The sequence below is a fragment of the Heptranchias perlo genome, chromosome 2, assembly GCF_035084215.1.
Source record: "Heptranchias perlo isolate sHepPer1 chromosome 2, sHepPer1.hap1, whole genome shotgun sequence".
In the NCBI taxonomy this organism is placed as follows: Eukaryota; Metazoa; Chordata; class Chondrichthyes; order Hexanchiformes; family Hexanchidae; genus Heptranchias; species Heptranchias perlo.
Genome location: NC_090326.1, coordinates 114233093 through 114245226, shown reverse-complemented (window position 1 = coordinate 114245226; position 12134 = coordinate 114233093). Strand labels below are relative to the sequence as shown.

The window sequence follows — 12134 nt, the reverse complement described above, 5'->3', positions numbered from 1 at the left end:
ATTAGTTAAAAAGTATAATCTACAGAAATTTCACTTCACTCCACTCCCAACAAAAATAATTCAATTAAACAGCGTTGGACATCCCAAAGTTTCAGCATTATTTAGCCTGAAACTCCACAATCCTTCATCAACAAGTCATTCTTTTGAAGCTAAATTCAATTTGACCTTATTTCATAGCTTGCTGCTGCTCCCTTGGCACTGCTGCCTGCTCACCACTTGTTCCCTCTTGGGGGGAAAAAAGCTGGTGCTACTGCAGTCATGTTTTTAAATGATGGTGCCACTCAGTGTCATAACTGCTCTCCATTAAGCGACAGTCCCATTGCGTTAAAAAGTCTACGTATACACAAAACTACACTTCTCGGCCCCTGAGTAGTGTATGTGACTGCTGTAAGCACTCAATCAGAGACGTGCACTACTAACCGTCATGTTGAAAGGCCAAAGAGCCAGACCTGAGCGACAACAGAGCCGTGTGTTGGTCGTTACTGTTGTAGATTGTCTGATGATAATGACGGGGGCCTGCCATTCAGCAGCACAGTGTGGAATCTGGTTGGATAGCATGCGGGTTAAATTTGATGGGGGCCACGGTACGCAATTGACCTGCACCATTTCGTTTCAATGCTGTCTCCTCATTTACCTGATTGTAGTGCAGCAGCCAGGGCTAGCTGCGTTGTTCAGTGTTCTCGCCAGCAGGGGGCCCAGATATCGCGTTAGTTGTTCGCACCTTTTAAAGACAGCCTGCACCTCTTATTTGCAAAAAAAAGGTATGGGTCCACATGGCGTCTGAACAGACATCAGACATTGCACACGTAAAACACAGATGCAGGTCCTGTCCATATGTTTACAAACGGTTGAGTTAATGTTAAAACATTGAATAAAGGTTGCATACTACTAAATCCCACATCCTCCAATCTGTGTGCCAGACCTCACCAATCTGCTGATCTGAGTTTGTACCAGGCCTGCGAGAGAGCATGCATCAAGGTTCTCTGATGATGCACTAAAGGCCTTGGTGCAAGAGGTGAACACAAGGAGGGGTATCCTATATTCGCAGGGGGGCAAGAGTCCCTCCAGGCATATGCTCCCAAGGCAGTAGGGAACAAAGTCAATGCCAGGCGCATAGCACCACGAACATGGATGCAGTGCAGGAAGAAGTTCAATGCTTTGACACGAGTGGCCAAGGTGAGTGAGGTCAACGGTCAAATGGCATCTCCCACCAACTGCACCACTAGCCGCATCCACTGCTCCATGCACTACACCCCCTATCACCCACATATAAACAAACGCTTTCAATCAGTACTCAACTTTTCCAATCAGATGCTTCCTCTCACCCTTACACGTTACCACTGTTGCAAGCCGCATACCAACAACTCACAGGTTACACACACTGGCAGCTATTCTACCATGATAGGCACATCACTCAAACATCCTACAGGACACTCACCGACACACGTCCCACTTTCTTGCAGGAGAAGATGTCGCAATACAGGAGGCAGCAAGTGGCAATGGCATTTAGCCCCTCGAGCCTGTTCCGCCATTCAGTGAGATCATGGTTGATCCGTGACCTAACTCCTTATACCTGCCTTAGCCCCATGTCCCTTAATACCTTTGGTTAACAAAAATCTATCAATCTCAGATTTAAAATTCACAATTAAGCTAACATCAACTGCCGTAGAAGAGCACCCCTTGAGTGTAGAAACGTTTCCTGACTTCACTCGTGCATGTCCTGGCTCTAAATTTTAGGCTGTGTTCCCTCGTCCTAGTATTCAAGTCTAGGAGACCTGCAAAAACAGTTGCAAATGCATCAGCAACCAGAAGCAATAATCCAGCAACTAACCTGTAAATCCTGCATGGTCCCTTTAAATAGCACTGGTGTTGGGGGGGGGGTGGTCCTCCAGACACACTATGATATGTTCAGATGATCGCGGTTAAGACAATGCGTTGGCTGGAGCATTGAGTGCCAAAATGGTCTCTTTCCCTTTAAATCAGCGTTGCCCTCTGATCTAATGCATATTCTCCTTACTTTACATGGTACCAGCATTCGTTATCTGTGCGTATGCAAACGCCTTTACCAAGATGGCATCTGACACGTTACGCTAGAAGCATGCCCGTGCATTCCGGACGCCATTTTGGGAACTTAGGAGGCTGCGTAGAGCCTGAAAAACAGGTGCTACAAGGCCAAATTTCTAGCCCCATGTCTTCAGAGCCATTATTGCTTCCCCCTCTGTCAAGGATTCGGTGTTTTCTGGAATCTTCTCACTGTCCTGAGTTGGTAGATGCCTCACAATTGCCTCAGTAGATCTGAATAAACATAATTCATCTTTCAAGATGTGAAAAACATTTTTCCATTCATTATTTTGGTCCAACCATGAACTAGAAATATAGAAGACTATTACAACCACCAGAGAGATACAAATTAAATTATACAGTTCAAGTAGAGCAGAAGAAAGTGAACACGAGACTTTCTTCGTGTTTTCATGACTTCACAAACTGATATTAGCAAGTAAATTGATGAAAACATTACGAGCAGTGCTTTCAAGTTACTTGCATTGTAAAGTACAGAAAAAAAGAATGACAACAAGAATTAGCATTTTTATAGTGCCTTTCACATCCTAACGATGTCCTAAGATAATTTGCAGCCAATTAATTACTTTCAAAATGTAGTCATTGTTATTTTGTAGGCAAACGCAGAAGCCTGTGTACACACTACAAAGTCCCACAGTCACAAATGAGATCATTGACCAGTTAATTGGGGCAAGATCACACTGATTACGAAATTGTGTGCAAACTATATCTCTTAAAAAGTTACAAGTTTCAATATCGCTTTCTTTCATGAAGTTATAATGCCCAAGTACCAAAAATACTTGAACAGTGTATAGGGAGTGTAGAGGACAGTATCCTTCCAACCCTCTCTTAATAACACCGCAACATGCAACCTTGTCAGATATTTTATGATCTTGTGCTCATTTTGAAAGGAATGATCCTTAATGCATTTCCTCCAACCTCAGGTCCCAAAGATTATCTGGAATCTTCAGGAAAGAGGAACAGTATTGACTCCATTCATGAGGATTCAACTCTTGCATCTGTTAGAGGTAGATGTCATTCAATCTACAACTGTTCCTCACAAGCAAGATCCAGTCCCCTAAAATGACAGTTAAATCCAGCATAGCACCTCTTAGTACCGGCCAACCGATGATTTCATCCTTGAGTGGAGCTAACTATCAAGTGAAGCTCTTCTACATTCAGAAAATCTTCAACTTCTCATTTTGTTAGTACGATAATTTTACAACCATAAATGCTGATTAGCAATCTCAATTTGTGTGCAATTTGTTGGAAAATAGTGGAGAATCGAGGGTTATTAAATTTCATTTTGTAGCAATGGTATCCTTCCCGATTTTTGTAGTTGGAAAATCCACCTGACTTTTCACTGTTGTAGTGGTTTGTCAAAAGATTGGGCATCATTTCTAATGTAAGCTTTAAAATCAAATTACAGTTAACTCGTCCCTACTTTTGAGACTGTTGTTGCCTATCTCTAAAGTATGTGGAGGATAAATGAATTAGGAAGAAAGTAAAATGGTCTACTTTCAGCTTGGTTTTCTTCATTCTGTCCTTACTCCAACTCTCCTTACAATATTTCTATCTCTGATTTGGAGTGGTTAAATATTTGATTTTGATAAATTATTCTATTGCTATGGAACCGTAGTCTGAACTGCAAGGTGCCTTTATTGAAACAAACAGAATTAGGGCAAGGCTATAATGCAGCAGAGGTGTCACGTAATACGTGAACTTAAAGTAAACTCCTTAGAGACAAGCTGGCATAGATTTTTATCTTCACCATCTGGTGGAGTGGACAGACTGCTCACCCATTATAGAACCCACTTGATTTGCTCCAGCAGATTACCGCCCAGATGGTGAAGACAAAAATCTACCCCACACTCTCAGTGACTTCTTACAACTCGCCAATTCCCTTCAAAAAAAAACTTGGAAGATGAACCATCCAGAAAAATGGTCCTAATCTTTATCTTCAAATCTTACCTCTCTGTCAGTGCTTTTGGTCGCCCCCCCCATCATAATATTTGCCCTGTTTACTGCCTAGGTCCAGTGCTCTACTTGTATGTTTTGTGAAAAGCATTTTATAAATGTATGGTCTTGTTATATGTGAAGGATAAACTACATTCAAAGAATAAGAGGCTGAGAGTTTTTTTTCCACAAGTGTCTTCCATGTTTTAAATGAACTGCTGACTTGTTTGTAGTGTCCTGCTTAGTTTTTCATTTCATTACTGCATTATAGATCATCAGCATTCTACCTATATCTGTAAACTTTCGAATCTTGAAGGATTTCAACAGTTTTTTTTTAAAAAGCTATTTTTCAAATTAATTATATAAATTAAGTATTAATTATGTATATTTCCCAAATTCTACATGATCATCTGTACAAATCCAGAAAAAATATCTTTGCACATTGGCAGAAAATAAGTACTTGAAATATTACAAGGTACTTGTAGAGGTTCAGCTGTTAACTGCATCCCATGCTTTAAGTGAACCATACTAGCTGTTGAGCCTAGGAATTTGGAACATGAGATAAGTTTGACTTTGAGGATTTGGCAGTACCATTAGAAATTTTGGTGGGAATACCTTGTTATTGATATTGATTTTGAACAGGGCCAGAAAAACTATTGCTTTTGAGCAAAGGGCAATTGGTTCTCAGCTTTCTTCAAATTTGAGTCACTATATGTTGTAGTCAGTACCGGAAAACAATTTGTTACATTTTTGTAAATTTCATTCACAAATTAATGTTGACATGATTTTTAATATTGATTACTATTTTTAATAACTGAGTTCATCTTTGAAATGTGTAAAGAAAGAAGGAAAGAAAGACGCATTTATGTAGCACCTTTCACAACCTCAGGAAAGTGCTTTACAGCCAAATAAGTACTTTTTTTGAAGTATTGATTTTGAGAATAAGGTACACAATGAATGATCTATCCATAATACTTTACTCATTCCAGTAGTTAAGAAATTGAATTTTTTTTCAGGTTGACTAGCTCTTTACATAGAAAATCACATCTGATTTTGTATGTAAGAAGCAATTCAACCTGAAAAAAATTCTAGCGAAGAGAAAATTTATAACTTATCTGGTATCATTTAATATATTTTTCTAATGCACTGGCTATATAATGGCACAAGGGAGTTTATGCAAAACGGATATAGTGAATCAGACATTAACTTGTACTGAAAGACCTGTACAATATATGTAAGGAATGTAGATCTCAGAGATGAGACCTAGTTTCTACTTTGATGCAAATTCCACCTTTAATGTACTCCCACCAGATGCCGCTGCTACATTTTAATTATGAGAAAAGTGGTGGAGACAACTGCTAGTAGTAAAAGGATACTGTATCCTCAATATGGGATATACCATCAGTAATGCTAATATTTTCCAAAAAAAAAGCCCTTCATTCATATCCCATCATCTGAACTGCTGTGGAATTGAAGTAAACTTGGAGCACTTAAATTATGAAATGAATTGCTGGAAGTTTATATCTTGGAATATCGTTCACTGTTATGGATCATCATATTTAGTAAATATAATTCTTTGTTAAGGTTCAATCATTGTCTTAAACAGGCTTGGTAATATAGTCAATAAATGCCACTATACTATACTAGTCCAGTATAGAACAGAACAAAAAGGTCTTTGAAATGCACACCATGAAATCATTTTGGTAATTTTTATATTCTTTTGAACTATTTGTTTTAGGTCATGGCTCCACTCACGTTAGTTCCTCACCAAGTACTGAGAGTCTGCCTGCTGCAAAAGATAACACAGCATCTCCTCCCTATTCTACTGCAAAAAAGGATTCATTCTTTAGCACAATCTCTCGCTCACGATCACAAAGCAAAACTATGGGCAGCCGAAAAGACATGGTGAGTCCATTCAGTAATCATTCATGTTAAAAAGTAGAGTTTGCGGAATGGAATGTTTTGCACCCTGTTTAAGTGAATACCAAAGAAAAGGTGAAATTATGGAATCCTATTGCTTTTTATGCCCATCTTGATGCCATTTAAGTAGTAAAAACTTTGCTCAGTTTAGGGGGTAGTGACACATCTTCCTCTCAGGCCTCTAGTTTCAAATTTAACAAATTAATTCCTTTCAAATCCTTTGATGGCAAATATGGGATTGGTCTTTGGATCCACATGGTTTCAATCCGTATTTTGTCACTATGGAAATTACTTTTGTGTATTTATTGTTTAAATTTGCACTTCCTTAGGTGCAAAAATAATAAAAGATACAACATTTCACTAACTTTCTTAGTAAAACAGTGATAGCAGTGGATCATCACGCAGGCCCCATGCAGACTGCAGCTGGGTGTAGAGGATTGAGCAGTTTCAGAAGAAAAACTAAACTGGTCGTTCAGAGTTAAAAGGCAACTAATAAAAGTGCTGGCATCAAGATTTGAAAAATAAAGAGAAAATGGAAAGAACGAAATAGTCCTTGTTGCTCACGGTCTGGTGCTTAGTAGTTCATCGCGCAAGACTGCTGGTGGTCAACATAGGGGATGTGAGGAAATGAAGTTGTATAATAGATGAAGTTGCTGATGCGAGGGCATGGGGGTGTTGAGAAGGGGTGAAAAAAAAACAGATGACATTACAAATTGTTAGTGCACAAGTGTTGGAGTTGAGCTTGGGGCATGTACAAATGTGGACTGAAAAAACAAGGAAAAAAATGATAGTTCAATTGCATGTTTGTAGAATGTAAGATCACAGGTCGTGCATGCCGGATAGTGCAAGAGAGAAAATAAAGAAAAACAAGCCACATAGCCCTCTAAAAGTTCCTCCACTTCACCGTAAGTAGGCCTCCAACCAAAAGCATTAATGAAAACAATAAAAAACCTGCAATTCTCTAGGTAAGTTTAATGATGTAAAATATGTGATTTTTAACAGTTTTACCAAGTTGGAAACCTTTCATCCACCAATTTTCTTCTTAAAATCCATGAAGTGTGGCAGGAAGTGGGCAAAGATGTGTCATTTTTATAATGTTTCTAATAGCTCTTCTTTGGCATTGCTCATGGTGAATCAGTATCCACAGTGTGAAAGTGCAGGAAGGGTGTGCATTTCCACTGAAAAATTTGCAAAGAAGTTTCTAAGACCCAGACATTGAACTAAATACTTGATTCAATTCTTCGATGAAGTAACGGAGAGGGTTGATGAGGGTAGTGCGGGTGATGTTGTGTATATGGACTTTCAAAAGGCGTTTGATGAAGTACTACATAATAGACTTGTTAGCAAAATGGAAGGTGCGGTGCCAGCGTGGATATGAAATTGGCTAGGGGACAGAAAGCAGAGAGTAGGGTTATTTTTCAGACTGGAGGGAAATATACAGTGGTGTCTACCTGGGGTCGGTATTAGGACCATGGATCTTTTTGATATATATTAATGACCTGGACTTGGGTATACAGGGTATAATTTCAAAGTTTGCAGATGACACAAAACTCAGAAATCTGGTAAACAGTGAGGAGGATGGTAACAGACTTCAGGAGAACATAGACAGACTGGTGAAATGGACAAACACATGGCAGATGACATTTAATGCAGAGAAGTGTGAAGCGATGCATTTTGGAAGGGAGAATGAGCAGAGGCAATATAAACTAAATGATACAATTTTAAAAAGGTGCAGGAACACAGAGACCTGGAGATTTACATATGCAGGAACACAGAGACCTGGAGATTTACATACTCAAATCTTTGAAAGTGGCAGGGTAAGTTGATACGGCTGTTGGGATAGGGATATAAGCATATGCGATCCTTGGCTTTATAAACAGTGACAGAGAGTACAAAAGCAAGCGAGTTATGCTAAACCTTTATTAAACACTGGTTAGGCCTCAGCTGGAGTATTGCGTCCAATTCTAGACACCACACTTTAGGAAGGATGTCAAGACCTTGGAGAGGGTGCAGAGGAGATTTACTAGAATGATACTGTGGATGAGGAACTTCAGTTATGTGGAGAGACTGGAGAAGCTGGGGTTGTTCTCCGGGGAGATTTAATAAAAGTGTTCAAAATTACGAGGGGTTTTGATATATTAAACAGAGAGAAACTGTTTCCACTGGCAGGTGGGTCAGTAACCAGAGGACACAGATTTAAGATAATTGGCAAAAGAACCAGAGGGGAGATGAGAAATTTTTTTACACAGCGGGTTGTTAAGATCTGGAATGCACTGCCTGAAAGGGTGGTGGAAGCAGATTCAATAGTAATTTTCATAAGGGAATTGGATAAATACTTGGAGGGCAAAAATTATAGGGAGACGGGGAAAGAGCAGGGGAGCAGGACTAATTGGATAGCTCTTTCAAAGAGCCAGTACAGGCATGATGGGCCGAATGGCCTCCTGTGCTGTATCATTCTATGATTTTTGGATTGTTCCCAAAAAATATATAAATAATTTGTTTTTCTTTTATCCACTGCAAATGAATAAATACACTTTTATGTAAACAATGGTTGTTCTTAAATTCTGCCTCTCTCTCTGCCTGTACATCTTTCTTTCTCTCCATAGTGTCACTCTCTAAAGTGAAATCTTACCTCAAAAAAGATTCTATAATTCATAATCCAGGTTGTTTTAAAATCTTTTGAAAGGAGGAAAGAGAGGTAGGGAGGGAATTCCACAGCTTAGGGCTTAGACAGATGAAAGCACGGCCACCAATGGAGGGGCAAGGAAATTGGAGATGAATAAGCGGCCAGAATTGGAGGAATGCTGAGTTCGCAGAGGCTTGTAGGGATGGAGGAGGTTACAGAGATGGGGAGAAGCAAGGACATGGAGGGATTTGAACACAAGGATGAGAACTTTAAAATCGAGGCATTACTGGACCGGGAGCCAATTTAGGTCAGTGAGCACAAAGGTGATGGGTGAACAGGACTTGATGAGAGTCAGGATAAAGGCAGCAGAGATTTGGATGAGCTCAAGTTTACGGCGGGTGGAATATGGGAGGCCGGCCAGGAGAGCATTGGAATGGTCAAGCCTGGTGGTAGCAAAAGCATGAATGAGGATTTCAGCAGCAAATGGAATGAGGCAGGGGCGGAGACGGGGAATATTACGGAAGTGGAAGTAGGAGGTCTTGGGTGATGAAGAGGATATATGATTCGTAGGAACAAATGGAATGCCAAGGTTGCGATCAGTCTGGTTCAGCATCAGACAATGGCCAGGGAACGGGATGGAATCGGCGGCTAGGGAATGGAGTTTGTGATGATGGCCTAAGACAATGGGTACGATTTTGACTCCGAGCCGGAAAGGAGGCGTGGGTGTCAAATTGCGGATGGGAAACTCGGAAGTACGATTTTGACGTAAGGACGTCTTTTATTTTTTTTGTTGGTTTGCCGTCCAACCGACCGACCTGATTGACAGGCTGGTTGCAGTCGGACAGGAGAGCAGCCAGGGAGAGGACATGTACAGTTAAGTCTTCAGGTAAGTCTTTGTTTGTATGGATGGGGGCGGACACGGGGGCATTGATGCGCATGGGGGCACCGGTGGGCATGGGGGTCATGTATATAAATTAAACCTAACTGAGGTGTGAATAGCATTGTGATTAACCTATTGAATAGCCCTCTCATTATGTTAAAGTGAATAGTCACAAGCCTACAAATTCCCATCTGTTAAGAAACACTTCAATGTGTGACTAACTTAATTAATCCATATGACTATATTAACTTTTAGTTACTCCTGTTGTAACCCATGCTTCACGATTGCAGTGCTTTCTTCTAAAATGCTAGAAGTTTACAACTGTGAAGGAGGCCACTCGGTCTATTGTGTCTGTGCCAACTCTTCGCTGGGGCAATCTGAAACAATCCCAGTACCCAACACTCTCCCCATAGCTGTTTTGATATAAATAACTTGAGTTTAAATTCTGTACTCTTGTGATGTATTTGTTATGCAATTCCAATGTTCACATTTCACTATCAATTATTGCTAGTTTAACCTGCAGAAGTACACACATCTTGGTTCTAGGACTGGATACTTTATAATTGAAATATCTGTTATAAATGCTATAATTTAGGGCTAAATTATTGGAACACCAGAGAAGGAAAATTAGAAAGTTGTCAAACTATGCACAACTGCCTTATGTATGATACAATTCTTTCCCATTCATCTTCTACATACAAAAGAATAGGCTGTCCCATCCTCAAGGAAACTTAAAAGTGCACTGTCCCTCTACGTTCTTTTTTTCTTGTCAATAATCGGTGTTTTTTTTGTTCTTTTGCACCTGGAAAGAAATTATTCATCATTTCACAGTTTATCTTTAATTTCCTCAAGGTCCATCGCACAACTTATTACTTAATAGCAATTAGTACTTTGTAAGTTCATTCAAGTAAGTGCTTGTAAATTTGTCAATTTCTTCAACATTCAAATGTTTGCAGTCTCGGTATTGATATTCCATTATTAGACAGTAGTCACTTTCTTTGTTGAGTTTCTCATTCAGCATATCTGTCAATTAGTTTCCAGCTGAAGACCCATTCCAGCCATCACAGTGCAGGAAAGACGTTGGCCTCGATATTAACCCAGCCATGACGGGCGGGAGAGGGGTTGGTGGGGGGAGGGAGTTAAAAATTTTTAAATGTGTAACGCGTCCCCAACCCACCACGTATGAGCCCTGCCGCCATTTTTACGGTGGCAGGTAACATGTCGTACGAGTGTCTCGTCATCAAGAGGTGGGACACTTCATTAACATATTTAAATTAGGCTCCCACAGTGCAATTGGGAGCCTGATTTCAATTTAACTTGCTGGCTGGGTTTCCCAGGGGTGGGGAAACCTGGCAGTGAAAGAGAGGCGGGAGCTACCGGCTCAAGAAGGTAAGTGCCTTTTACAGCACTCCTTGTGGGTCAGGAGAGGAGCAGGAGTGCTTCCCCCGGCACCTCAAGAAAGCCTTCGGCCTTCCCTCTGCCAATCACGGCCTCTCTCTCACCCCTGCCACGATCAGCGAGCCCGCTCCCCCGAGCCCCGATTTCTCGCTCCCTCCCATCTGATAGCCGCTCTCTTTCCCCCCCTTTTACCAAGCACCAATCTCTGGCTCCCTCTCTCCCGATTGCCGCTCTCTTTCCCCACCAAGCCCTGATCTCTCCCTCCCGATTGCCGGGGACCATCCCCAAGGTCCCAGGCCACGGCTTCCTGCCGTTGGTTTTCCTGCCCGGCAAAATTGGAAAAAACTCTGAGGGATACAAGGGGGAAGGACCATGGAGCTGAGATAATACGAAGGCAGGTATAGGAAAAGGAAAAATTACGTTATATAAGAAAGAAAGAGAGTGGTGAATAGAAAGTTGAAGCCATGTTGATTATGATTAAAGAAATGCTAGCAAAAAAGGTTACAAATCGAAACAGAAGGAATAAAAGCATGAAAAAAAAACTTTTGATGAAAGGAGAAGACCTACAATTATTGCACAACCTGGTCCAGCATTGGTCACAAATCAGCCTCACCTTTGGGTGCAGCAATCAACCTGGCATCAAGCAGTGTCACTAAGTAGTATGCCATGGCCTTAGTATCCTCACAGGTACTCCAGTCTGTTACAGAAGCAGTTGCCATTTGCTGCCGGTATGTGTTCTGCCTTGTCTAAGCATTGGACCGGTTTTCTACTAAGTCCTCAAAGGTCAGCAACGTCTGATAGACCAGCAGGCTACAATTCCTGTCTTGTATGAGAAAGGAGAAAAGGAAGTGGGCATATGCCAAAAGCTGCAAACAGTTGTTTGGTGCCTCTTGAATGTCTATTAGTGAATATAACTTATAAATATCTTCTCTGCTGGGAATTTAATCCTAATTTGTATGTGGAGGGTGAACAAATGAGGAAAATTGGCAGATTGCTTACCATAAGTAATATGGTACACAAATCACTAAAAGTAATGACACAGGTTAATAAGGCCATAAAAAAGGCAAACCAAGCACTGGGGTTCATTTCTAGAAGGATAGAATTGAAAAGGAGAGAAGTTATGTTAAACTTGTATAGAACCTTGGTTAAACCACATTTAGAGTATTGTGCTCAGTTCTGGTCTCCATATTATCAAAAGGATATAGAGGCACTGGAGGAGGTGCAAAAAAGGTTCACTGGGATGATACCAGAACTGAGATGTTATACCTCTGAGAGAAAACAGGGAGCTACAGGCCA

General features: G+C 40.7%; 1 protein-coding gene across 7 annotated transcripts in view; it reads left to right on the top strand.

Annotated features, from left to right (window-relative positions):
- The window catches only part of tbc1d5 (TBC1 domain family, member 5), a 495410-nt gene that overhangs the window by 416760 nt on the left and 66516 nt on the right, over window positions 1-12134 (top strand). For 5 of the 7 annotated variants that reach the window (XM_068006096.1, XM_068006070.1, XM_068006087.1 and 2 more), the window contains 2 exons: window positions 3003-3086; window positions 5753-5919. In XM_068006096.1, the coding sequence (XP_067862197.1) occupies window positions 3003-3086; window positions 5753-5919 (251 nt within the window). The remainder of the gene's footprint in view (window positions 1-3002; window positions 3087-5752; window positions 5920-12134) is intronic. The other 2 variants (XM_068006107.1, XM_068006080.1) reach the window with 1 other exon arrangement.